The sequence below is a fragment of the Rhinolophus sinicus genome, chromosome 2 (genome assembly GCF_057876585.1).
Source record: "Rhinolophus sinicus isolate RSI-liver-muscle chromosome 2, RSI-T2T, whole genome shotgun sequence".
In the NCBI taxonomy this organism is placed as follows: Eukaryota; Metazoa; Chordata; class Mammalia; order Chiroptera; family Rhinolophidae; genus Rhinolophus; species Rhinolophus sinicus.
This window is the reverse complement of record NC_142502.1, coordinates 113,934,789-113,959,508: the sequence shown is the minus strand read 5'-3', so window position 1 is coordinate 113,959,508 and position 24,720 is coordinate 113,934,789. Positions and strand designations below refer to the sequence as shown.

General features: G+C 58.9%; 2 protein-coding genes across 5 annotated transcripts in view; both read right to left on the bottom strand.

The window, feature by feature from the left end:
• Nucleotides 1-233: 233 nt before the first annotated feature.
• Nucleotides 234-9,595, bottom strand: SEMA4C (semaphorin 4C). 4 transcript variants are annotated; one of them, XM_019716505.3, is made up of 15 exons: nucleotides 9,396-9,595; nucleotides 7,317-7,465; nucleotides 5,718-5,866; nucleotides 5,322-5,384; nucleotides 5,043-5,141; nucleotides 4,860-4,956; nucleotides 4,623-4,739; nucleotides 4,387-4,538; nucleotides 4,123-4,298; nucleotides 3,705-3,849; nucleotides 3,399-3,621; nucleotides 3,175-3,287; nucleotides 2,238-2,395; nucleotides 2,081-2,151; nucleotides 234-1,951 (listed from the first exon to the last, which is right to left on the bottom strand). In XM_019716505.3, exons 2-15 carry the CDS (start codon nucleotides 7,423-7,425, stop codon nucleotides 1,119-1,121), a joined length of 2,505 nt encoding a protein of 834 aa, XP_019572064.1. In that variant the 5' UTR covers nucleotides 7,426-7,465; nucleotides 9,396-9,595; the 3' UTR covers nucleotides 234-1,118. The 4 variants fall into 4 exon arrangements, with proteins under 4 accessions (XP_019572064.1, XP_019572065.1, XP_019572062.1 ...); XM_019716506.3 differs by having other exon boundaries at nucleotides 7,317-7,462; XM_019716503.3 differs by lacking the exon at nucleotides 9,396-9,595 and adding an exon at nucleotides 8,739-9,363.
• Nucleotides 9,596-13,982: 4,387 nt separating this feature from the next.
• Nucleotides 13,983-24,720, bottom strand: part of FAM178B (family with sequence similarity 178 member B) — a 106,390-nt gene continuing 95,652 nt past the window's right edge. The window contains 7 exon segments of the mRNA XM_074333924.2: nucleotides 13,983-14,219; nucleotides 15,443-15,530; nucleotides 15,533-15,567; nucleotides 15,569-15,582; nucleotides 15,866-16,037; nucleotides 16,236-16,372; nucleotides 21,901-21,981. Of these exon segments, the coding sequence (XP_074190025.2) occupies nucleotides 14,072-14,219; nucleotides 15,443-15,530; nucleotides 15,533-15,567; nucleotides 15,569-15,582; nucleotides 15,866-16,037; nucleotides 16,236-16,372; nucleotides 21,901-21,981 (675 nt within the window). The 3' untranslated portion in view covers nucleotides 13,983-14,071.

The window sequence follows — 24,720 nt, the reverse complement described above, 5'->3', positions numbered from 1 at the left end:
CCAAGGCAGGCTCCCAAGAGGCTGTGGCCCTGGTCTAGTTCCCAGCTCCACAGCCACCACGGTGGGAAAACACGAGCCTGGGCTGTCCCACTATGGAGGGACACAGGCAGGCGGGGACCACAAAAGGGGTGTCTGCTTAGGACTATGGGGAGGTGGGTCTGGACCAGCCTTACTCAACCCAGGGAGTCTTCCCTCTTGGCACCCAGAGGTTTTTAGCCCAAATGTCTCATCTGTCAGTTTCATTTTCTCCATTTTATTTGTCAATATAAAAATACTCAAATATTTACAACAAATAAATATGTGGGGACACAATAAGTTACACTGTTAGGAGCCCTCCTCCAGGGCTGGGAGAGGACATGCCATATCCACAGCATGCCCACCCTCTCTCCCCTCCCAGCCTTGTGCAGAGGGCAAGTATAAAATACCACTGAACCCCAGGGCCAAGTGGGAGGCCCCTCCCACCCTTTCCCCCCAACACACAGGAGGCTCCATCTCCCTCCCCCCAACCCTGAAAACATTCACAACCCTAAGGGCAGGGCTAGGCCCACTCCAGAGCCCTGCACCGCCCCCCAGGAGCACAGCACCCTGCCCAGCCCACCCCCATATGTACATCGCTGCCCCTCCCTGTGGACAGGTGGGGGTAGGAGAGGCAAAGAGATCTGACCCCTTCCCCTTCATAGCTCCAATGACTCACCAGGAGGATCCCAGGCCAAGGGAAGACTGACAGAAAATAGGAAGGCTGTCCAACATGCCCACGTGCACAGGCACGCACACACATGGGTACACACACGCATACATGCATACACACACACACACACACACACACACATACACACACGTCCGACTTCTGCCTTGCAGTTTTGGCTGCTGGGGTCCCAGTGTCCGTGATTCACAGCCCCTCATAGAGAGGAGAAAGGCGCCTTCTGGGTGTCTGGTGCCCTGGTAAGTCATACCGAGTGGCAGTGCCCATGCTGAGCAGAGCAGGTCCTCATGGCTGGGCAGGGTCTGTCCCAGCAGAGCAGGTGCCCACGCCATGTCCCTGAGGTAGCTGGTGCCTGTGCAAAACAGGGAGCCGCGGCTCCCAGGCTGCCCTGCCGACGTGAGGTGGCAGGGTCCCCTCATACCGAGGATTCCTCGGGGTTGGAGTCCGGCAGGGGCTGGCGCTGCTGCAGTTTGCGCCTCAGTTCGTCCGCCAGCTCGGGCAGGGGGTGCCCCAGCCCCACACCACGGTCCTCACCGCCTAGCTGCAAGCGCACGTAACCGTTGGCGTTTGAGTTCCGCCCACCCCCCAGGTGAAGCCGAGTTGGGGACGGCAGGGGCTGCCCGGGGATGCCAGGAGGCGGAGAAGGGGGTCCGGCCCCGGGCTGGCATCGGGCATGTCCGGGCACAATTTTGAGCGAGCCATCTGAGTAGTAGTAACCAACAGGGTCCCAGAGTTTCTCATCAGTTTCAGGGCCAGGCCGGAAAGGGGGACTGGTGGGCTCCTTGGGCAGCTCCAGAGGGTACACCAGGGTCCTTTCAGCCGCCTTGGCGCCTTTCTCCAGCTCTTCCCGCAGCCGCCGGCGCAGTGACAAAACGAGCAGCAACAGTACCAGGCACACGGCCCCCAGGGCCACCACAGCCAGCCACACCAGTCCCAGGTTTTCCAGGGGTGCCCGGGCCTCCAGGGTCACTGATGGGCCTGCCACCACAGCCACCAGGTAGCCTTCGGCAGCCAGCCGTGCCCCCTGCTCCTCTGAAAAGCAGTGGTAGGCCCCAGCATGGCGGGGCTGGGCGGCCATCACAACCAGGGCCTGTAGTCGAGCATCATAGAGGAAGGAGCCGGGCTGTTCTGCGGGCAGGTCCCGGCCCCCAAAAGTCCAGCGGGCATGGGCAAGGTTGGAAGAGAGGCGGCAGGGCAGCACCAGGTCTGTGCCTGCCACCACCGTGATGTTTTTGGACGTGAGCCTGACTGCAGCGGCAGAGAGAGGAGAGGGAGCAGAGTTAGCGCAGGAGACCCAGGGCCAAGGGGAGATGCAGACACTTCAGCTCCGACCCAGGGCCCATCCCCCTAGGAGGGGGATGAAAAAAACCAGCTCACCTTTCTTACTGCCTCGAAAGTTACAGATGCCCGAGGTGTCTGAGACTGTCACGTGCTGGATCAGCAAGGAACTGGTTGGGAAACAGGGTCCATTCAGCACCCCAGTCCAACCGCCCGCCCGCCCTCCTGGTCCTAGCACGAGCAGAGCCCCACTCACCCAGAGTGGCCACCAACAGCCACACAGCGGCTGGTGTTGACACTCCAGGCACAATAGGGGTCCCGGGCGAGGACGCAGTCCGCGCAGGAGCGGTACTTCATGCAGTCAGCCAGGGGCAGCTGCACCAGCTGCGAGCGGGAGCCTGCAAACAGCAACCTCTGCAAGGGATGGAGGCAAAGGAAGGTCAGCCAGGCCAGGACATACCCCGGGTGCAGCTCGCACTCCTACCGGGGAGCACAGGACAAAAGGGGCCAAGAGAAGGGAGGCCTGAGGACGCATGGAGGGCTCATTACAAGCTAGATGCCATCCTGAGCACCTTGTAGCCGTGACCTGCTTAGAAGGAATAGCAGTCCTGTGAGGCTGAGATAATCGCAGGCATGCACAGCTCACTGCAGTACAAACAGTGTAGGAAGTACTTTTTCTGCGAGGCCCGCCAGCCGTCACAATAGCACCAACATAGCATAAGGCGTTTTCCTGTTTGCATGGTGATTGCCAATCTGTCTTTCTTCAACCAGACTTTCTGCCATTATTTCATGTTCTGGGGAACCATCTGAGCTACAACAGTTGGTAACAGGCGAGCCCATGAAAGTTGAGGGTGCTGAGACAAGCCAGAGAGGGTAAGATGCTAGCAGCAGCACCTCAGGGAAGCAGGAAGGCACAGGGGTCGGGACTGGGGGGCAATGGGGCATCGTGAGGGCACCATAAACAAGCAGCCCGAGGCCCGGCCCAACCTCGAGGGTTCTCAAGGAGCAGCTGCCACAGCCAGGTTCTGCGAACGCTGCCCTGCAGGGACCTGGCTATATAAGACCTGCGGAGTGCTGCCATTTCCTGAAACTCAAGCTAAGCCAGGTGTGCTCGAGTGCCTGCCAGCCCAATACAGACAAAACAGAAGACCGGGGACAGTGAGGGACAGCAGCGGGTGGGCCCTGACCACTACCTTGCTCCGGGACAGGACCAGGCTTTCTACGGGCTCCTGGTCAAACACCTGCAGCTCCTCGATCAGGTGAACCCAAGGCCCCAAACTCACAGCCTTGAGCAGCCAGCCGTCTCCTGTGGGGGTTGGGGAAGGACAGTGTCAACGAGGGCATGGGGGCCCTGTCTCGGGCACACAGGCCCTCAATGCAGCCTCCAGGAGCCAGGCCCGCACACACACGTGCCTACCCGTGCCGATGAACAGCACTGTATAGGTGGCTCCATCCAGCCCCATGATGCGGTCAGCCACGAGGTGGGTGAAGTTGGTGTCCTTCTTCACAAGCAGGGGCCGGCCCCAGCGAGGCCTCACCTGCTCCTCCATCAGCGGGTGCTTCTTGATGAAGTTGAGGGTGTTGTCAGGCAGCTCCAGAGAACTGGTGTAGCCATGGCGACGGTGCCAGTTGTTGATGCACTAGAGGGCGGGGTTGGGGGGTAGAGCTGTCAGCCAGCGGGAGTGGCACTGAGGGCAGCATCACACCTTCCCCTAGGACTCACCGAACCCGGCCGCGGGCTGGGTACAGGGTCAGTGTAGCGGCCCCACTTCTGGGACTGCTCGCGGTACTCCTTGTAGGGACCCTCGAACACCCTCTGGATCTCTTCCAGCTGATACTCACAGACTGCTGACAAGTCCACGTCACCCCTGTCACAGCAAGGGAGGGAGCCCAAGGGTCAGGCTCGGTGCCCACTTTACCCCAGTTCAAGGCATGCAGGGGGAAGGAAGGGCCCAGCAGGAAGCAGTCATGGGCACACTCAATGGAATGGCAGCTGTAAGGTGCCCCCAGTGGGAGCACATGCCCAACATCCTGCTTCCAGACAACTGGCCACCTGGACTCCTGCAGAGGCCAGCACCCATAAACCACCTCTACCCCGTGGACCTGCTCCTCTGCATCCCAAGGAGTCCCGGCCAGCTCACCATCGTGCCCGAAAAACCGCAAAGAAGGTGGTGTTGTGCCAGGAGACATCCTGCAGGGTGTGCAGTGCCCGTAGCTGGTTGAAGTGGAGCTGCCAGTCAGGGGCCGAGCATACCAGCCGAGCCTTCAGGAACGTGGTCCACTTCTTCTGTAGGGTCCGTGCACCCCCCACATCTCCCTGGCAGATGGCAAGGGGACACTGGCGGTCAGCCCTGCCCAGCCCGGCCAGCAGGGCACCCAGCACTCACGGCCGCAGGCTTCTGTACCTTGCAGATGCGGGCCACACGGGCCACCACCTGCTCCGTGTAGCAGTCATACTCCACGGCCCGCTCGCTGAAGAAGAAGTAGACCTTGTCGTCGTCGCCCGTGAAGCTCCCCAGGCTCTCAGGGACATAGGCAGAGCCGACAAAATGAGGTTCTGTGGGAAGGGGAGGAGGCTTAGCGAGGCCCTGGTGGTAACTCCCCCGCCCCAGCTCCCCCAGGCCCTATACCAGCTGCTCACCATTGAGCCAGAAGGCCAGGTACTCTGTCTTCATGGGGTGATGGGGCCCCATGTTACGCACGATAACAGGCTCCGTGCCCAGGAAATTATTGAGTGTGGCCGAGTACAGCTCGCCATCTACAAAGACAGAGGGTCAGCCAGGCCAGAAGGGAAGTGAATATACACTCATGCCACATGGCCCCAGATGGGAACGAGTCTTGGGGGACACCTCAGCCTGCAGCGGGGTCAGCCACTCACCCACAAGGAGGCCAGTATGGCCCTTAGCAGGGTCATAGGGACACTTTCCTTTCCCATCCTCAAACTCTCTGCGCTCCAAGGTGAAGGTGAGCATGTCCTGGAGTGGGGAAGAGGCAGTGAGAGTGTGCTGCAGAAGACGCGTATGCAGATGGGAGGAGGGCTGAGGGCGAGCACAGCACTCACCACATAGGTGCACTTGGGCTGGAAGGCGTAGGTGCCACACACGTACAGGTGGGACGCATTGTACGGCTGCAGGAAGCGGATGAAGTTGAAACACTCCGTCTGGGGAGAAAAATGGATCCAGGTAAAGGGTAAGGGCCTGGGACTGGGGACACAAGGACCAGGATGGGGACTCAGACCAGCACTGAAACGAAGGGAGCCCAGGGCAGAGAGCGTGTACCATGAGGCCCAGCCAGGGGGAGGCACTGCGGCCCTGCCCGCCCCTTATCCATGAGCACCCACCTGGTTGCTCTTCCCTTTCTGGATGCACTCAGACTTCTTCTCCGTGGGTGCCTCCCATGAGATCTGGGGACAGGGAGGGGACATGTCAGCAACATCACAGGTACACTCTGAGTATGTGCACAGCATGGCCTGTGGCAGCAGCATGGGACACCAAGCAACATTCCATGCTCCCCACGCTCTGGGAGTTTATTTCAGAAGAGGACACAGACCCCAGAAGGCCCCATGGCAGCAGAACCCAGTAAGTGCTGCAGACAGGGGGAAGGTAGCTTTGACTCTGCGGAGAGGGCGGGCGTTGCAGACCAGCAACATTCCCACAGGGGAGGACGTGGGGTGGGGGGCAGCCCCTCGGCACTGCCTGTCACCTATATGTGTGCCTCCCACTCTCCCACCTCTCACCACTCCTTGCAGCTCCAGAGCCTCCATGCTGAAGGCAAACAGGGCCTCGCGGGCCCCCACGTACAGGAGTCCAGTCTGCTCAGTCAGGGTCAGTGTCAGGAAGTCCTGGATGCCCGTTTGGGAGAACCGCCGTGCCACTGTGGCCAGCTCTGCAGGGACAAGGCGGGAGTGAGCACGGCTGTGGATGGGCAGCCTTCCTGCGGCTCCAGACACCCCCCCACCCCGGAATCAGCCTTCCTCTATACAATGTTCTCCTGGGTCTAATCATCCCTATTCCCCATATTAGGGCCAGCACCCCACAGGCAGTGCAGCCCAGCTGCCTGACTGGCAATAAAGGGCATTTCCTGAATCACTGCCTGGCTCTGACAGCTCCCCCAGGCCTCCCTGGGCTTTCCCAGCCTGGGAGGAGGCGCATCTGGGCTGTGAGGAGGAAGGAAGGATATCTCAGCCACAGCTTCCGGCCAGAGGAAGCCATCAGACTGATGGTTCTCACTCAGGGTCAGCAGCACCTCTGGCTGCAGAGCTGGGCACTTCCCCCTCCCAGCTTCCTCAGTTGCCGCTTCCTTCTTTGCCCTGCTGCCCGCATGAGGGTCCAGCCGGGCCCTGGCCCCAGATCTAGGAGGGCAGGACGCACAGCAGTTGTAAGCACTCCTTGTCTTAGAAAATTTTCCACGCCAGCCGGACCTAGACAAATCCAGGCTGCACGGCTGGCCACTGGGACAAGCAGGGATGGCAGGGGAAACCGGAGGCTGGGACCAGAGATGGCACTAAAGCCTGGGGGCTGGGAAGCCTCGGTGGCATTCACCAGGCAGGGCACTACAACATTTATATAGTCACAGGATCCCTATGTCAGCCCCTGAAATAGTTGCCTACCTGTCCTCAGGGTCCCCCTAAACTAGCCTTAGTCTTTGGAGCCAACGATGGGCCCAGACACAGGCCAGCAAAGGAAAGCTTCATTAGCACCTGAGTGCGGCCTGTGGGAGCTGAGCTCATCCCAGGTCCCAGAGTGCAGGGCATGATACAAACACCTGACATCACTTCTTCAACAGGCGTGTTTGCACAGGAAGGGCTGTCAGGTCCACTGTCCCCCCACATGAGCATGTACACCTATACATACCCATCCAAGGCCACCAAAGGCACGAGTGTCAGGGCAGAAGGGGGTCCATTAGAGTTGATAAGGGGGTTCTTGGGCACAGAGTTAGTAAGACTTGGGGGGGGAGGGGACACCCTTGGCTCTCCACATATCCTGGCTCAGGTTTCTCTCACTGGTCTTTCAGTGCGAGGGACAATTCTAAGAGTGAAGCGTGGTGACAGTGATGCAGAATGGTCCCTGTCCTTTGCAAAACGAGGGCAGCCAGGTCCTCAGCATCAGAAGCAGGGATAGCCTAGGTCCTGAGCTGGACGATCAGTTCTGGGTCCTTGGGTCCACTCACTCACACTTTTTAGAAAGCTGGGTCCCATGCATCGACGGGACTCCATCCTGACAGCAGAATAAAGCTGGCAGACTCTGGGGGCAACTCCTTAGCATCTTCCCCCAGCAGCGCCTGCTGGCCTCCCGCTCTCCACACTGGTCTGTCTCCTCCAACTTCAGACACTCACCCCCAGAAGATATCGTCTTCCGGGGTACCAGGTTCCACCACACCTCAGCCCCGATGCCCAGGCCCCACAGCCCCACTGCCAGCAGCCAGACAGCCCAGTGTGGGGCCATGGCACACGCCTCGGCTATAAGCTCCAGGCCAGCTGCCCTGCTGGGGGAAAAGAAAGGGTCAGAATCAGAGCCAGAGGAACAGACAGGAAGGGAGCCCACACAGGCCCAAGCCAGGAGGCAATGACAGGACATTAGACCTGATCAGGCCTCTGCAGGAGCCCAGGGATTCTCCCCTTGCCCCTGTCCTTGGAGCAGAGACCTAGTCCCCTCCCACACCTGGCCTCAACCCCCAGCGCCTCCAAAGGACCATGGGGTCTCTCTAAGGAGAGAGGGGGAGAAGCTGAGTCAGCTGTAGGAGTGGACACTTAGAGAAACCTTTTCTGGCCTCCAAGCCCTCCCCCACTCCCTCTCAACAGGAAGTTGTTTAAGAAAATAAAAAGGGGACCCCTCCCCCACACTCAGGCCTGACAAATTCGAGGATTTCTTAAAATAACCTCTGGAAGCAAGACTTGCCCCCACAGGGGCTCCAACCAGCCCAAGGCCTAATTCTGGGAGGTGAACGCCTTAGCAGGGTGAGGGGGCCAACTGGTGGGTGGGCGGTGGGGGTACCTGATGCAGCAGTCGGGGGGGGGGGGGGGGGGGGGTCCTGCCCCAGTTTCTCCCCTCCCCCAGCGCAAACAATAGCCAGGAAAAGACCGTAACCCTGGTCCACACCAGCAGGGCAGAACTGGGCCAGGAGCCGAAGGGGCCCAGCTTCCCGAGGTCCCTTTGTTGCCCAAGAAGGGAGGCAGGAAGTGGGTAGGATGGGCGTGGAAGTGACCAGGGCCTCGTCCGTTTCTCGCACCGCCTCTGAGGGATACTGGCTCTCAGGCTGGGGGTAGCGGGACAGGATTCCCGCTGGTCCGATCCGGGATCCCCCCCCCTGGCGGCGCCCTCAGGCGGAGTGTGGGGAGCCCCGGACGGGGGCGGGAGGGGATTCCTCCTAAACCGAGGGGGCCGCCCCGCGCAGGTTCTGACGAGCCTTCCAGCTTGAGGATCGCGCCCCCGGCCCAGCCTGGACAGGCCCATCTGGGTTCATTTCCGCCGCTCCAGCCCTCCAAGGCCCAACACAGACACACAGAAGCCGGGGTCCTGCTCACCCCAAAACAAAAGGTCCCCGCCAAGACCCCGTCCCTGCCCCCCGCCCCGTTCTCCCCTCCCCCAGCTCCGGGGATTTGAACGCAAACAAAGCAGAGGCGCAGGGAGCGTGGCGGAGCCCGGCCTGCGTACGCCCCCTGTCGGCCCAGGACCCAGCGCGGGAAGGGCGCGGGGGCTGGGGACAGGCTCACCCCCACTAGTCCCAACACCTCCCCAGCACTCCCTTTGCCCCTTACCCCAGGCCCGGCCGGACCCCGCGGCGCACTCCAATCTGGCGGCACAGCGACGCCCCCACCCCCAGCTCCTCCCAGAGCAGTGGAAACCGGACGGTCCCGGGATGGGTGGAGGGGTGCGGGATGTCCCAGCGGTAGCCCCCAACCCTTGCCCACCCCGAGTGGCGGCTGCAGGGCGAGTGCTCCAGCCGAGGATGGGGCGGTCGGCTGGGCTTGGGAGCTGGCTTTCCAGGACAACCCGCCTCCCAAGCGGAACGGGCGGGGGGCCACGGCGGGGAAATCCGATCCCACAACATCGGCCTAGGTCCAAGCCCGCCCCAAACTTTCCGTCGGGGGTGGGGGAGCCGGGGGCAGCTCCCGGGCCTGGAGAGGATCCCGGCCGCGGACCCGACAGGATGAGGGACCCTGTCTCCTTAGCCCCGGTCCCCCAACCAGTCCCCGCCTCCAGACCCCCAGGCTGCGGGCAGTGCTCGCCTCGCACCGAGCCCCCGCGGGGGCGCAGGAAGGATCTCGGACGATCAGCTGTCCCCCGCTGCCCCTCCTTGCGCCCTCAGACCCTGTCCCTCGAGCGTGCGGCGGCCCCTGCGCGAATCGGGGGACAAAGCAGCGTCTCCCCGGAGCCCAGCGGCTCCCGCCCCGCGTCGCGCTGGCCTCACTCACCTCCTCCTCGCCGCCGGAGTCCCTGGACGCCGCCCTCGCGTTTGGCTCCGACCCCAGGCCACCCCCACCCGCCCGCGCGCGCCTCCTCAGCGGCCGCGGTGCCACCTCCACTCGGTCCCGGCTCGGCTCGGCGCCCCTGGGCTCCGGATCCCCGCGCCACCGCGGCTGGCGCCGGTTCTTTCTCCAGCGATCGCCACTCCGCCCCTCCCCTGACGTTAAGGCCGGGGGCGGGACACGAAGGCCCGCCCAGGAGGGGGCTGCGACCCGCGGCGACCTGCCGGCCCCCGTTCCCCGCCCAGGGGCTCAGCCCTCCACCCCTGCCGGTTACGGCGTGGGAGGCACTCCGGCCATTGACGGGGAAAGAGGACTGACTCACCCAGTCTTTCCGAAGAGTCCCCCCTCGGGCCCACCGCGGCTGGGCAGCCGGACTCGGGAAGGGCTGAGGGGCCTCTGGGCGTACCAGAGTGGTCTGCCTTTTGGCCTCAAAGCCCACTGGCCCCTGCGGTCAGACTGGCACGGGCCACCCCAGCCAGTAAGACCCCTGCCTGTGGAGACACTGCCCGTTTCTCGCTCTCCAGGTACAGGGACCGGCTCAGCGCCCCTTGCTCAGCTCCTGATGAAGACCACCCTCTACCCCGAGGGCGCAGAGCCTACCCCCAGGAAATGACTCCTTCTGGTGCCACTGGAAGACTGAATAACAAGTGACATGAGCCCTGATGTTCAGATGAAAGGGGCTGAGGGCAGCCACGCTGAAGATCTACCACCTTCAGAACCGCCAGTCTCCGCCCACAGCCGCTCCTAGAAGAACCTGGGCGGTGCTGGGGTGTACTCCTTGCCAGCTGGTCCTCTGAGCTGGGCAGGTGGACCAAGGAACCCCAGGGAGTCCTCCCCACCGGCACCCAGAGACAGCTGCCACCTCCCCGCCAGGGGCAGAGGGCAGAGGCTGAGAGACAGGCCCCGAGGCTGATAGCTTTAAGGCCGCTGCAGCCCTGCCCGGGAGAAACACGTTAAGACCCAGTCAGCAGATCTGGATTATAAATTAGTCCGGACAGCAGCTTTTGTTCTTGGTGAAAACTTGGCATCTGAGAAGTAGAGCTACCAGAAGAGTAGTAGAGATAACTGGGGACACAGCCCAGTTTGGATACAGTAACAATTGGGTCTTTGCTGGTGCACATAAAGGCCCCTTCTCCCGCGCTGGCCAAAGCCACGTTTCCCATCTCCTTTCCACCAGACAAAAAGCTGTGGCCTGGGAGATAGAGGGCAAGCCAGTTAACTATTAGCATGAGGTGGGCAGCAGGCTCTCTGTCTGGCAGGGGGACGACACATGCGTGACCCCTGTAGGGGCAGACCCACTGTCTGTTTAGGTGGAGGTGACCAGATAGGCAGATCCCCTCACCTTCGTCCTATGCTGTAGACTTTGCAACCTGCTTTCACTATTTTTTCTTTCGCCCCACCCTTAGGCCCACCCTTGTAAGAATAAGTATTGTTTCTCCTACTTTGCAGAAAAAAATGAGTCTTAGAGAGACCTGCCCAAAGTCACAGATACTATAATAGCAAGGTCAGAATGTTAAATCAGGCCCTGGGACTCTCAATCCATCTTTCCACTATGTCATAGTACATCCTGACAACTTTTAGGCCCCAAAACGCTCCACTTCCTGTTGTTTCTCCTCACTTTTGAGCCCTACCCCCACCTAGGTGTGAGGGTTACCAGGCAGAGACTTGAGCTCCTGGCTTCACCTGCAAGATGGCCCCAGTGGAAAGTTTCAAAAGGTGGTTTGGTTTCACTGGCAGGGGCAGTCTTCCATACCTTACCCTGGGCTTCTGAGTTCTAGTGACAGACTCCTGGAGCCCTTCCCTCCCAAATGTGCCCCAAAGCTAAGGCTGCAGCTTCCCACACCCCTTTTCCACCTGAGCCCATTTCCTGCTGCATTCTGTTCATTTCCAGCACAGGCCTCTTCTGTGAGTGGCTGGGCAGGGGATAAGGTTTCCTGCATGACTACTTGCTCATGATTCATACTTTTTAGTCTAAGTACAATGGGTCTTAAATTAAGGGGGGGGAGACACCCCCCCCCAAAAAAAAGTCTAGTTTATCAACCTCCCTGGGGTCTGTCTGGCATATTCTGTGGAAGGCACCCACCCTCAGCCTCAGGCCCTGACAGACCTTCCTATTTGCTCCATTTCCTCAACTGCTTGAGGCCAAGTCAAGGACAGTCAAAGGTGCTAAATGCCTTCCTGGCTTCTCTCCGGACCCACTGGCAGCTCAGGCTGTCCCCTAGAGATGGGTCCAGGAGTCAAAAGCCCCTCTCTCCCCCACACATCGGTCCTGTGCCGAGGTGGTCCTCCTGTGAGCTCCTTACCCCCTGAGGCAGCTTTTTGACAAGAGAGGCCAGGATTCGCACTGGGGTTCTCCAGTCAACACCACCTGGCCAGCTTCCTAGGGAGCCTAGAGCAGCTGTCAACCCACAGGGAGAAATGAGACCATCTGGGTCGGCTGTCCTTCTGAGGGCCTGGGGCCGAGGTCAGTGGGGACACAGGATAAAGACTTCCTCTCTACTTCCTCCTGAAGGAGAGTTATCAAAGCCACCCACCTGGGAAGCCTTTCCCTTCCCAGCCTCTCCCTGCCGCCATCACCAAAAGGAAGCAGGAAAACATCCGTCATCACAGCCCCGGATGCTGCTTTCCCAGGGGCTTCAATCAGGATATCCCTCTGCCTTTCCCAGGGGCTCAGATGGGGAAAGGACGAGTGGTGAGGTTGCCAGCACCACTGCCACATTCTGGGCCTAGAGGACGCTGTCTCTAACTGGTCCTAGACTAGTTTCAGATCTGGTCAGCTCCCAGCCAGTTCCAGAGTGGGCCCATTACACGTCCCAGGGGATGGTGTACGCCCTTGAGCGACCTCGAAGTGCACACCTCTGCTCAGGTTACAGTGAGGTCTCTGGAGGGACTGAGCCGTCACCAACACCTCCTCTCTCCTTGGTGTCTATTTCTCTCTGGGGGGTGAGTGTGTTTGGGGAGTAGGGGGGAGGGGACACTGCACAAACACCAGGACTGGGGTCTCCGCTGGTGAACAGCTCCATCCCTTTCTCAGAGCAACACAGCGGCAATTTAGAGACTGGAAACTCCCAGGTTCAACCTCGGAAGCCTCCCTACTCCCTCTCTGCCCTTGGCAGTGAGAACAAAGAAGGGAAATTTCAAAGGTGATTTCCAGGTTCCCAGAGCAAACTGGACAGCTGTGGATTAACTGTCAGGATGTGCAGTGTCAGAAGCGGGCAGCCTGAGGGAGGGTGCAGGAGGCTGGCTTACCAGAGCCTCCACTCTGTCGTCTTTTCTCTCTTTTATCGCTGGGTTGTAGGCCTCAGCGGTGCCCCGCCCCCACTAAGGGTGCCTGGGGTGTGTTCAGGGACAGAAACCAGAACACTCTGTCCAATCACCTGGGCATCCAAGTCACCCTGGCAGTTTCTTCCACCTCTCCCTTGGCAAAGGCTGTGAGGCAGGGAGGTGTCCTGCATGGTACCCATCCCTCTGAATTATAGATGCCCCCTGGCTCCCAGTACTCTGGGGACTCAGCGAGGGAGGCAGCTGTGTGTTAAACAGGCCCAGGAAGGGATGGGCTGCACTGTGGATCTGCAGACTGAAGGACATGGCCTGACAGCCCTTTACTTGGGGGGGTCTCTCTCCTAGTCAGCCCCCTGCCCCTGACTTCTGTGGCATCAAAGCACAAAGGAGAGGGACACATCAGCAGAGAGAGTCGTAAGCACCCGCGTTGTCTGCTCTGTCAGCAGACACTCGGGGTGCTGAGGAGCGTGCACAGGCCACTTGGGCAGGGCTCACCCTTTGCTACTTCTTGTCTACTCCATGGTCCCTGCAGAACCTTGACCCAACCCAGAGAGAGTCAGTAGGGGCCAGAGACTAGAAATGGATTCTCAGAGTTGGAGGAATAGACAGAGGAGAAAGTGGACACCCAGGGATCTGGGGAGACAGAGGGCTCACTGGCTTCTCAAGGGGGGTAGTTCAAAGACACTCAGCACCCCTTAGGGATCAGGGCCCACAAAACTGACCTGGGGTAAGGCTGAAGGAAGCAAAGCAGTATCGGGAACTGTCTTTGGTCCGGCCCCTCCACTCCTAAGTCTGGGGAATTGATGTCAGAGCTCAACAATAAACTGAATTAAGTGTAATTACAGCCTTGATCCACCATCTCCTTGTGGGGATCCTCCCCAGCGGGGGCGGGAGTGGGGAGTGGTCCCGGACTGGGTCCAAACACATGTTCCCCATCCCAGCTCCCTGGGTTTCTGACGGCTCCCGGGCACAGGAACAACTGCTCCTCCCTCCAGATTTACAAATGGCCCTCTGCTACAGGGGGACAGGGCCTGAGTCCCAGTCACATGACTGTCAGAGGTGAGCATTCAGCAAACTGGAGGCTGGGCAGAGCCCTCAGGAGAGGGATGGAAGGAAATCATCTGAACCACTGCGGTGAAACTGGACTTTAGTGTGCACAAAGAAACCTCACATTAGTGACAGAGAGAGGAAGGCGGGTGGGAGGACTGAGGCCCCGGGGCTTTGGGTGACGAGGAGATGCTGGGTGGGGAAGGAGAGCTGGTGGGGCAGACAGGAAGAGGCAGGGTCCCCGTGCTTGTGGGGGTCGTGGGCTGTGGGGGGAGGGGCAGGCTCTTGCTTCGTCAGACTGGTCCTCTTCTGGCCTCTGTTCTTGGCCTCCTCCGGCTCCCTGGGCCCTGATTGCTGCCTGCCAGAGCCAAGGGCTCTGGGCCACCTTGCTCTGCTCCATAGATGCCTTTCCAGGGGCTGAAGTACTGGGCTTGTGGCGAGGAGAAACACAGGGTGTGGGAGCCTGGACCCTGACTCTCCAGCATCCGTTCAACATCCACGACAGGCCTCCTCCATGCCAGGCGCAGAGGTGGCAGAACAGAAGGTCACTTGGGCACATCTCTTCTGGATCCCCTCCATTCTGCTCAGGCCCCGGGCTGTGTGAAAGGAAGGGGGCGTCCTGCCCCCTGGCTTGGCCAGGCCATGAATCACTTTTCTTTCTTTTCATGACAAACACAGTTTCCCACCAAAAGACTAGTGTGATCTAGTTTCTTGGGGACTGAGGTGAGGTTTGCTTTCCAGCTTTCTCAGAGACTTGCGAAATCTGAGACCCAAGCCACAGCCTGTGGCGATGTTTCAGCCCCAAGTCAGAGGTTACGGGGGAAGGACAAGCAGAGAGAAGCCAGAGGAAAGACAAGTTGAGAGCCTAGCAGCATTGGAAGGTGGTTGGGTGCTCATCTCCATCAAGGGCTTGGGCCCAGGAGGGAAGGGCCCCTAAGCCAGCTGATGCTGCTTGTCAGAGGGACGGAGGCCAGAGGGAGGCTGCCAGGCAGGGCTGGACTCTCTTAAGTCTGCAGGCTGGCCCTGCGCCCTGGTTCTGACATTTACAAGCTGCCTGCCTGTGTGATGGGGAAAGCTATTTAACCTCTCAGTGACTCTGGCTGGCTTGCTCATCTGTAAAATGGGGTCATAACAATATCTGCTTCATGGGGGCTATGTGGGTTCACGTAGTAGAAAAGGACGTCATTCAATAAATGTTAGCGATGAATATCACCTAAAGAGTAGAGAAAATGAGGGTATGGAGTTGTTGCTACAGAGATCGAAGGGACCAAGGCAGCCTGGGAGCACTCCTCCTAGTAGAGTAGGAACCAGCCTCAGGTCTTCATGCCACGTGGGCAGAGGGTGGACAGTTGGTGCCTCTGGTGCCCCTTCCTGGCTCTGCTCATGACAAACTGGCCTTCCTGGTCCTGGTGCTCCCCTGCCTAGGGTGTAGGCGCAGCTTCTCCACCCCCTCGGCGTGCCCCACACTGGGCATCTTACTCTTGATAAGAATGATGAAGGGCCTCCAGGCGTCTCCCCTCCCCCCACAGCACCCTCTCCACTCATCTCTCATCCAGCAGCTCGGCAGCTGCAGTGGGGGTGGACATGCTCTAGCTCTGGTCAGCGCCTGACCACTTCCCTCCCCTCCCAGCTCTGGGGGCTGGAGAAGGCACCACTGGAGCTGCCAGTGGACCAGCAGCTCCAGCCAGCAGATGTAGGTCTGGGCAGCCATGTCCTTGAGTTTGGTCTGGTGCATGGCCTGGGGACTCTCTGGACATGGGTGCTGATATGGAAGTCCAACTGCATACAGCAGCTGCAGTTCCCCCTGCAGAGGTAGCTGGGGGTGGGGGGCCGGGCTCATCCACAGTGAGAGAGGAGGGGTTCAAAGTCAGAGAAGGAAAGGGTGGTATGTGAGTGGCTGCTCAGAAGTTGGGCAGGAAAGAGAGGAGAGGGACAGGGCAAGGGCCGGGGGCACAAATCAGGACCCCTTGGGAAGGCCCATGGAACGCTGGGGGGAGATGGAGGCCTGCTCCCCAGGGCTCGCACTTCCTGACAGTGGGCTGGGCTCCACCCCAGCCAACCACAGCCCAGCCTCTTGTGAGACTCACCCACTTGTCTGGAGTAATGTCCTGGCAAGTGACTATCCCGGCCAGGGTCCAGGAGCTGTGGCACAGGTAGCAGATCTGGAGAGCGAGCACAGGAGACAGGAGACCCCGACTCCTCATTCCCAGGCACTGCGGAGTGAGGGCTGGCCTTCCAGTCACAGGTTCTGGGGAGGCTCTTCCAGGAGGGCTCTGGGCCCCACTCACTCAGAGCTCTCCCTCTGGTGAATGACCTTCCTTTCTTCCTTCAGAAAAAAAGACACCCACCATCCAGAACCCCACACAGCCCCCAGCCCTGTCCTGGGGCTCCAGCAGAGAAAGCCCTCAGGGAGAGGGCCTGTCCACTCCGACCTCTGCTCTGCTCCGAGGTACCCACCCACGCCTGCGGGCTCTGTGACTGGGTGCCACTCTCCTGTATGGGGGGATGTGGCCCAGGGGTGCCCAGCCCGCCCCTCGGTGGGACAGCTGCAGACTGATGTGCAGCCCCTTCTGGACGGTCAAACCATGTTGAAACTGGAGGCAAGTGAAGAGGGGGGATGGTTTTGTTGATCATTTGCATGCCTTACCCACCAACTCATAGGCTCACTCTTGCCCACTGGACACTGAGGGGCACAAGGCAGATTCTGATCCCAGATGCACTTGGACTGTCAGTGCCCATTCGTTTATGGGACATTCATCTGTTGTGTGGAGAAAACGAGATACAGGGAGTGCCCCAAAGGCAGGTGAGGCCCTGATGTGAAGACAGCCTGCTCCTGGTACCCTGGAGTCTTCTGTGGACATGCCCCTTATCCCCTCAGGTGTCTGTCACCTTGGCCCCTTTGGACTACTTACGTCTGAGATAGGGAGGGTGGCAGGAAACGACCTGTGTGTCGTGTGTCTGTCAGATAATGAACGGACCCTAAGGCTGAACTGGGAGGGGAGAGGCAAGCTCCAGCTTGGTAAGAGTGGGCCTGAGCTCAGAACCAGCCCCAGGCTACCGGCCCCCCACTTCTCCTGCCCTTATCACCCTCCCCCTTAGGGCACCAGGTGGGGCCCCAGGAACCTCCTTAGGGCAGAAGCCAGAACCATTACGAGGGCACCAGACTTGGCACTGTGAAATACTGTCTTCTTGAACTCAAACACCACAGTGCAAAGTCCTGAGGGCTGAGGTCACCTGCCCCCTCTCCCAGCAGTACCTACCCTACTCAGGACCCAGCCTGTTCTCCAGCACAGCAGCTGAGGCCCCAGGTGGCCTGACCCCACAGGCTGGCCAAGTTGGGTGGCACGGCCCACCTGCCACCACAGGCACAGAGCAGACACAGTGGGGAAAGCCGCCACTGTGTGCTTCCACGGGGTGTGACTCCAAGCAGTGCTGCTCTGGGTTGGGCGCACGCAGCTTCTGTGAGCCAGGTCCACGTGCAGAGTCATGCAGCTGCGGTGCCCTGAGCCCCCCAGCGGATGGGCTGGCTCGCCAGGGGGGCTGACTGGCTAGCAATCCCCTGCTCCCCAGGGACTCCCTGTCCCCAGCTTGGCCATGCCCTCAGGAGGGAGGGCCACAGTACTTGGAACCCCTTCCAGCCTCTTCAGTCCTGGCAAATGGCTCATCGTCCCCACCCCCCACCCCAAAGCAAGCTCAGGCCTGTACACCAGACACTGCACCCTGACTAAGATGCAGCCGCAAACACTCAGATGTCAGACGGAGAAAGACACTTCAGGAAGGCAGTCACTTGGTCAACAAATCCCCAGGGAGCAAAAGGAGACAGGGTTCTTCTAAGTTTTTGGGGTGGGGTGGGTAGTATGCTGCTCAGAAGTTTCAATGAGGAAGTGATGAAACTAAACCAGGCTTCTAAGAACAGTAGGGTTTGAGGTGAGCTTAGCCCTGTGGGGATGAGGCAGGGCCGGAGCTGATGTGGGGAAACAGGCAGGACACGCGGGGAGGTCTAACTGCCAGGTGGCTGGACAGTGAAGAGGGGGGTGGGGGGCCCTGAGGACAGGGCTGGCAGCAGGGATCTGGACAGTGGGCAGTGGGGGCTGCTGTGAGGAGGGGGGCTGGGTTGTGGGGGACAGACTGGGAGTGCCTGGGGGAAGCTGGGGACAGAATCAGTAGAGATGGACTTCACCAGAGAGACAACGCAGCTTTATGGGAAAGGATTATAGGACATCCTTCATTTATTTGGCTTTTTAAGATTATTCGGGGCCGGCCCGGTGGCTCAGGCGGTTAGAGCTCCATGCTCCTAACTCCGAAGGCTGCCGGTTTGATTCCCACATGGGCCGGTAGGCTCTCAACCACAAGGTTGCCAGTTCAATTCCTCGAGTCCCACAAGGGATGGTGGGCTCTGCCCCCTGCAACTAAGATTGAACACGGCACCTTGAGCTGAGCTGCCGCTGAGCTCCTGGATGGCTCAGTTGGTTGGAATGCGTCCTCTCAACCACAAGGTTGCCAGTTCGACTCCCGCAGGGGATGGTGGGCTCTGCCCCCTGCAACTAAGATTGAACACGGCACCTTGAGCTGAGCTGCCGCTGAGCTGCCGCTGAGCTGCCGCTGAGCTGCCGCTGAGCTGCCGCTGAGCTGCCGCTGAGCTGCCGCTGAGTTCCCAGATGGCTCAGTTGGTTGGAGCGCGTCCTCTGAACCACAAGGTTGCCGGTTCGACTCCCGCAAGGGGAAAAAAGTCCTGGAAGTACACACTGTTCCCCAATAAAGTCCTGTTCCCCTTCCCCAATAAAATCTTTAAAAAAAGAAAAAAAGATTATTTGTCTACAATGCATATACTTTACCCATATAATCAGAGTACAATGAAAGCTTTTAAAAATTAATTTTAAATAGGACGATGCCATTAAGATTGACTTAGGATTGCCTGGGTTTGGGGTGGGTGCAGGGCAAGGGGGAGGGACATGACCTGGAAAAGCAGCAGAGCCCTGGGAACAAAGGCCGCTCTGAGAGGGCATTGAGCGAGCTAATGGGGAGAGGTGGCAGGAGACGCCAAAGAGAGCATCCCAGGGCGATGGTCCCTGGGTGGCTGCAAAAGGGGCCTGTCTGCAGGGGGTGGGCGTGAAAGCCTGGCAGCATGGAGGGCAGAGAGGGAGAGAGAGGAGCAGCTCTCAGCCCTTTCGCTTGTAAATAATCCCCGCATGCACCGAGGTGGGGACTGTGGTTCTGAGGGCCTCGCAGGCTCAGGTGGGTGCCTGCATTTCAGGCCCTCCCCCCCACAACCCCGTGCTGTGCACAAAGCCAGGGGCTAAACGGGACCTCCCGCCAGCCTGGGGTTAGTCCCTGGGGCCTGACACCCAGCCCCCTCCTTTCCCACAGAATGAAGTTCCCAGGAAGGGCAGTAGGGTGGACCTAGGTTCTGAGGAATGCCCAGGGGGGAAATCTGAGAATCAGAGTAGGGTTTATTGAGAGAAAAAAGCCTCCACTTGCATGCGGTTTCACAACTTCGTTCTTATGCTGATTCCCATAATTGAATCTGGAGGGAAAATCCCAGGAAAACTATTCTGATCTGTTGGGTTTTCTTTTTTTTTTTTTTTTTGGGGGGGGGGGTAATAGCAAGGAGGAAATGGTAGTTCTGAAGAAAAGCCCTGTTAACTACATTTTATAAACCGATTTTCCAAAGAGGGGAAAAAAAAACCCCTGCCCACTACCTGTAAGAGGGTTGGGCACTTTTTTCCCTTGTGTGCCAAGGGGTCTCTGGAGTGGGGCCTCACTGAGGGGGGCCCTTTAAGGAAGACTTTGACCCACTTACGGGGATAAGGTTCTAAAACTGAGGGTCCTTCTGACGTTGATTAAATCTGGCTTTAAAGCCTAGCTCTATAAACCTCATCCCTCTCTCTATACACCCCTCAGAGACCCAGTCTTTCCGGACAATCAGCAAGCCCTGCGGTCACAGAGGACAGTGGCCCGGCTCTGACTAAGGGTCACACAGTCCTGACCTCTGGCCGGCTGCAGAAAACATCTTACCTCAGTTATGTAGCAGCTCCTGAGCCCGAAGGTGGAATGACCCCGCTGGCTGCTTTCCCATGAGACAGACAGAAGAACACCAGAGCAGACCTCAGACTGTCCTCAAGACCTGAAGAAATGACTCATTGCCCTCACCTCACCTCCAACTAGTCAGCTCCCAGCATGACCCCGAACCCCTAAACCACAGTGTCCTGTTACTTTGCCCCATAAAATCTGTAACCTATAGGCCATCAGGGAGTTGGGTCTTCAAGATTAGCTCCTTGCCTCCATATTGGCCAACTCAATATTAAACCATTTTTCTTTCTATACTGCAAATCCCTGCTCATGTATTTCTTTGGGCCAGTGCTCCCAGGCAAACGGACTCAAGCATCAGGGTGCTGGTAAGACCTGTGGTCAGAATCACGACAGACAGTCTGTAGTGGTGCTTTGGGGGAAAAAAGCATCATTGTGTGCATAGGATGTGCCCAGACCACATCCTCCCCTTGAGTTGAGGAGGGTATGGGAGGGTCCGACCTCATCCAGACAAAAGAACAGGCAGTTGTACCCGGTACATGCATAGCCTTTTCTGAACCCCCACCCTCCCAGACCCCTGCCCCTGCCCTGTTTTAGTGCCAGTCAGAAAAGCAGACATTAGTCGCCTTCCTCTGACAATCCCGCTGGTGGCTAGGGGACCAGAGGCTGGCTGCCCAAGTGCCAGCAGGGGCAAGGGAGAGCCCTCCGTTCCGGTAGGACACAAAGCCAAAAGCCAGGTGTGAGAGCAGCATTTCCTGCTCCAGTCGCACTGTGACCAGTTCCTGAACTCAGCAAGCCCATGCTTGTCCCCGCTGGCACCACAGACTTGGGGCTCTGTCTTCCCTTCCACGAGTCATGAAAGGAAGCCTGGGCAGAGGCAAGGGTGTCTGTGGTGCCAAAGCCCCCTGCCTGCTCCCATTTCCTGCACAGCTGGAAGTGCAAGGTGGCCCTTCCACAAGCCTAAAGCCCCTTCTAAGTCCCTAAAGGCGTGTAGGGGTGTCAGTGGGGCTCCAGGGTATAGGGCCAGTACAGAGGCACTCCTTGGGGGGGATAGGGCTGTGCTTGTCCAGCCCCCACTAGCTCAGGTGGCCTAGTGCCTCCAGCACTGGGTGTGAGTGGAGGCTGGGAAGCCCCCACGGGAAATGGGGCCCAGGAAACCTCAGTCAACAACTTGAGGAGAGGCAGTCTGAGGGCGCGGAATGGGACGTGTCTGAACCCCATGCCGACAAGATGGGACCGTCCCCTGCCACTGCTGCCAGCAAGGCCTGCAGCTTCCAGCTTGTTTTCTGGGTCTCTCCCCGGAATGTGGCAGAGGACTTTTCTGAGAAGTTCTGTGCAGGATGCCTCCTTTCTCAAAGGGCCCCTCCTGCTCTCTGGGAAGGAAGATGAGGGGAGAGATGGGAGACAGCCTGCGGGGTGGGGGTGGGGTGGGGAGTCAGTGTCTCTTTGTTCTGGTCCAGCAGGTTCTGACCCCAGAAACCACGGCCAAGTGTCCCTTTGTAGGATTTTCGTCACAAGACAAAAAGGAGAAAGGATGGCCGTTTCCCAGGAACCTCATCCTTTACAAAATTCCCTTCCAGTAATGCCAAGGGAGCAGGTTGCAATGGGAAGGACTATTTATGCTAAAAAAGGGCAAAAAGAGGAGGGAGAGGATCTTGCAGGAAGCCACTCGCTCTGCCTAGAACATTATGGGTCTCTCACCTCAGGTCACGACAGGGACCTGGACTCACCGAACCAGGCAAGGCTTCAACCGCAGCCCTTCCCCTAACGGCAATCAGGCCGGTGTGGACGGCAGATCTTGTCACTGGCAGGAGGATCCTGTGGGAGCAGCTCCAGCCAGGCTTGGGGGCAGCTGCTGTGGGGGCTGGGGGTGGGGGAGAACTAAGGCTGACCCAGGAACACCTGCTGGGGAGGACCAATATGGACCCATAGGACATGCCCTCCCGCCAGGCCGCTGGAACCCAGGGCTTACGGTGCAGGTGTCCTTGGCTAGTGCTCAGGAAGATGGCCTTGGATGCTTCCTGGTGTCGGGCTCCCTGCCTGGGATGCCAGGACCACAGCACAGCCTTCTCTGCTTTGGCCTCTCTGCACTCACTGGCTCTGGGTGGTGGCTGCCCTGGGGGACCTGCATGGAGCCACAATCTGGCTGGGCTGCACTCAGGCCCATCTGGAGGGCCTGGAGGTCCAGCACAGGCCGATGACTGACCCTCAGGGGAAGAATTCTGCCGCAGGCCGCATCATTGTCACAAGTGGGTCCTTTCAGGGGTTTGGTTGCATCTGAGACATTCAGATACAAGCAAATGTGCTGAATTGAAGGTCAATGCTAGAGTCAATCAGGGGAAGACTGATCCTGAGCTGGCTGACCCTGGGACATTTTAGACCCCAGGCTAGAGCTGGGTCCTGATGAATTCTTTTCTCTCTCTCTCTCTCTCTCTCTCTCTCTCTCTCTCTCTCTCTCCCTTGCTCTCTCTTTTTGTAAATCAAATTGAAACTGACAACCCCACTTCATGTGCTGTGAACCAGGGGGCTTGCAGAGGGGGCCTGGTCATCCTCACTCCCAGCAGATATAGGAGCGGAGCTTGGAGAGGTCACCTGACTGCACAAGCATGGCCATCTCTAGTAAAGATTAGGCCTGAAGCAGATGTTTGTGCTGTTTCCCTTAAGGTGGACAAGTGGTGTGTGTGTGTGTGTGTGTGTGTGTGTGTGTGTGTGTGTGTGTGTGAGAGAGAGAGAGAGAGAAAGAGAGAGAGAGAGAGAGAGAACCCCTTCAGAGAGAACAAACCCCTTCTGCTGGGTGCAGCAAGGGCCCAAGTGCCTGTGAGAGGCAGGAAGGAAGAGCTGAGGCTGCCCCTTAGGGAGGGGAGCACCAGAGCCTGAGCCCCCAAGGCATATGGTCTAGGTCCTCCACCACAGGCCGGCAAATAACAATAATTAGTAATGAGTAATCCAGAGGCAGGCTTCTTGCAGGCCCCAGGCCAAGAGTCTCAGCCATGAGGGAGCCACAGTCCTCTGGCTGGTATGTCCATAAAAACAAGATGAGAGGGGATGCATTTTTCAAGTGACCTCCTCCTGCACCCATCCTGGAGTGTGGCACCTGCCATCATTGCTAGGTTGCTATCTCTTCCCTGCCCCCACCAAGCAACCACATGATATGCTCCCCTTGTCCATACCACTCCTGCTCCAAGGTCAAATCCCTGACCTCAGCTTGGGCCACCACGACAGCAGCATGCAGAGAGGAAAGCTGAGCTTGGAAGTGACTCTGACCAGGACAGGTCATAGGCCATAAGTCCTCGCAAGAAGGAAATGATGAGGACATATGATTGATGGCTAGGAAATGAGAAGAAATGGTGACACACCACCTCTTCCTAGCCCAGGGTCCCTGAAGGCACAGGGCAGAGAAGGCAGAGAGGCCAGAGAGCAGACGTCACAGGCAGGGCCTGCCAGACAGCCTGGGGCTTGTGAGGCCGGACACTCAGCTCTGTAAATGAAAGTGCCTGTTCAGACGTGGGAGTGGGTATAGGCCCAAACAGAGCAGAGATGAGACCAGATGAGGCTGACGGGAGACAGGCTGGCAGCATCTGGACAGGAACAGGACTTCCGGCCCAGCTGCTGTGAATGGCACGCCTGGAAAGTTGCTTAGAGTGCTAAAGCTGGGCAAAGAGGCTGCATGTTTCTGCCTAGGCTACCAGAGGCTGGGAGGCCAGCCCAGCATGTGTCTACCTCCTCAAAGTCCTAACAAGAGGAACCCTCACCTATACTCTTAGCTGCCCAGGGCACATCAGTTCAGAGACTCGAGATGCTGCATGAACTTAGAAGAGACAGAGGGATTCTCTTTGGCTCCATCTTGACCTCCAGACGGGGCCCTGAGCAACCCCTGGGCCCTGCTCTCGGTGCTGAGGACAGGGGAGGAGCTGGAGGCCATGGCACAGCAGCCAGGGTGGGAGAGAGATGGAGTTGGGACAAAAGCAGGACGGCTGAGGGCTTCTGTCCCTATGGGCCTGCTGCAGGGACATTATCTTGCACAGCTGACCCACTGCTCTGTCTGCTGGTGGGAGGAGCGCAGGGGCTGTAGGCAAACCCTTCCTAGAGCACTCCCACCCAGCCCACCCTTCCTTTCTGGCTTCCTGCTGGCCCTGGAGGGTGGCGGAGATGACAGGCGGGGTTGGCTGGCTCTTCCTGCTTCTCCAGCTGGGACTAGAGCCCTTGACCCCAGGGGAATGTAGACCGGAAACCCAGCTCTGCCGGCTGCCCAAGAGGGACAAGGTTCTCCATGCACGTCTGTGAGTCCACGACTGGTGTGTACGTGCACATCAGTGCGTGGTGCCTGTGCTGGGGGAGCCACTGAGACCTGCGTGGCATGGGCATCCTCCAGGGGCTGCAGTGGCTTCCTCCCTTCTCTTTCTTCTCTCCCTCACTCACTGAGTTGTCTCCTGGCGTGTGGGTGCAGCCAGAGCCTGGGAGGCCCTCCCCTCTTATCCTTCCCAAGGATAACGGAGCACAGGGCCAGTGCCCAGGGCTGAAGACCAGAAGGATGCCATGGGTGTCTGAGGTTTCTGAGTGCCCAGGATTCTGCCCCTTCCTTTGTCAGAGTGTCCCTGCCTCCTGTCCCCTGGATCCAGGCCAAGTTGCTGTGCAGGGGTGACTTTAGTCCTGACTCCAGGGGAGACACACAGTGCAGGCTGTTGGGTCCCTGCACACTTGGCTATGTGATTGGCTTACAGGTGAGCACATGACCCATGCCAAGCCACTGAGACTCAGCTCTGGGACTCTGGTTAGGAGCCTAGGACAGAAGCTCTTTCTCTCCCCCTGGGTGGGATTGTTGGGGGAAGGATGTGAGACCTGAGTTTCCAGAACCAGCAGGGAAAGCCTGCCTGGGAATGCACCAGGGGGCCCACCTGACAACTGAAGACAGAGG

Coding starts and splice junctions, on each gene's coding strand:
- SEMA4C (XM_019716503.3), bottom strand. CDS start 9,031: ATGTTGTGGGATCGGATTTCCCCGCCGTGGCCCCCCGCCCGTTCCGCT. Junction 4,740..4,859: donor CCATACTGGCCTCCTTGTGG/GTGAGTGGCTGA, acceptor CTGTCTTTGTAG/ATGGCGAGCTGTACTCGGCC. Junction 2,152..2,237: donor GCTGTTGGTGGCCACTCTGG/GTGAGTGGGGCT, acceptor TTTCCCAACCAG/TTCCTTGCTGATCCAGCACG.